Raw genomic sequence first — 823 nt, 5'->3', positions numbered from 1 at the left:
TACTGCTTCTAATAAAGAAGATATATTACCTTCTAATTATGACCCAGCTATTTCAAATACATCATCTCAGATGCCTGAATCTGTTTCTGATTTGGAAAAAAGTTGTATAGTGTCTAATCCATCCGCTGTTGCTACCAGAGAAAACAAATCCTTTCCCACTACTGACATCTCTGTTGCAAACAACTCTTCTCAGTCTGCTGTAACAAAAAATGATAGTGCATCCTCTTCTACTTCAGAACAACCTGGTACAAATAACTCTTTGCAGGTGCCAGAACGATCTGATTTGGAAAAACTTGATATGGAAACTAATCCTTGCACTGATGGAACTAAAAAAGGTGACGATTCTTCATCTGCTTCAAAACAAACTGTTACAAATAACTCTTTGCCTGTATCAGGACCTATATCTGATTCAGATAAACTTGATATGGAAACTAATCCTTGCACTAATGGAACTAAAAAAGATGATGATTCTTCATCTGCTTCAAAAGAAACTGTTACAAATAACTCTTTGCCTGTACCAGGACCTATATCTGATTCAGAAAAACTTGACATGGAAACTAATCCTTGTACTGATGGAACTAAGGAAGATAATGAATCCTCTTCTGCTTCAAAACAACCTGTTACAAATAACTCTTTGCAATTACCAGAACGATCTGATTCCGAAAAACTTAACATGGAAACTGATCCTTGTACTGATGGAACTAAGGAAGATTATGAATCATCTTCTACTTCAAAACAACCTGTTACAAATAACTCTTTGCCGGCACAAGAACCTATATTCGGTTCAGAAAAATTTAATACAGAATCTAATCCTTGCACTGTT

The 823-nt window shown here is 35.5% G+C and overlaps 1 protein-coding gene across 1 annotated transcript; it reads left to right on the top strand.

The window, feature by feature from the left end:
• Positions 1 to 70: 70 nt before the first annotated feature.
• LOC136796758 (uncharacterized) lies at positions 71 to 782 on the top strand (the record flags this gene model as incomplete). The annotated part of the gene is made up of 1 exon (XM_067051380.1): positions 71 to 782. A coding segment is annotated over exon 1 (712 nt), but the record flags the coding sequence as incomplete, so codon positions are not given.
• Positions 783 to 823: the final 41 nt, after the last annotated feature.

Source organism: Halyomorpha halys, unplaced genomic scaffold (assembly GCF_000696795.3).
Source record: "Halyomorpha halys isolate HHAL.00 unplaced genomic scaffold, Hhal_1.1 Scaffold7124.1, whole genome shotgun sequence".
Taxonomy (NCBI): domain Eukaryota; kingdom Metazoa; phylum Arthropoda; class Insecta; order Hemiptera; family Pentatomidae; genus Halyomorpha; species Halyomorpha halys.
The sequence above is the reverse complement of the archived record's forward strand: the minus strand, read 5'-3'. Positions and strand labels throughout refer to the sequence as shown.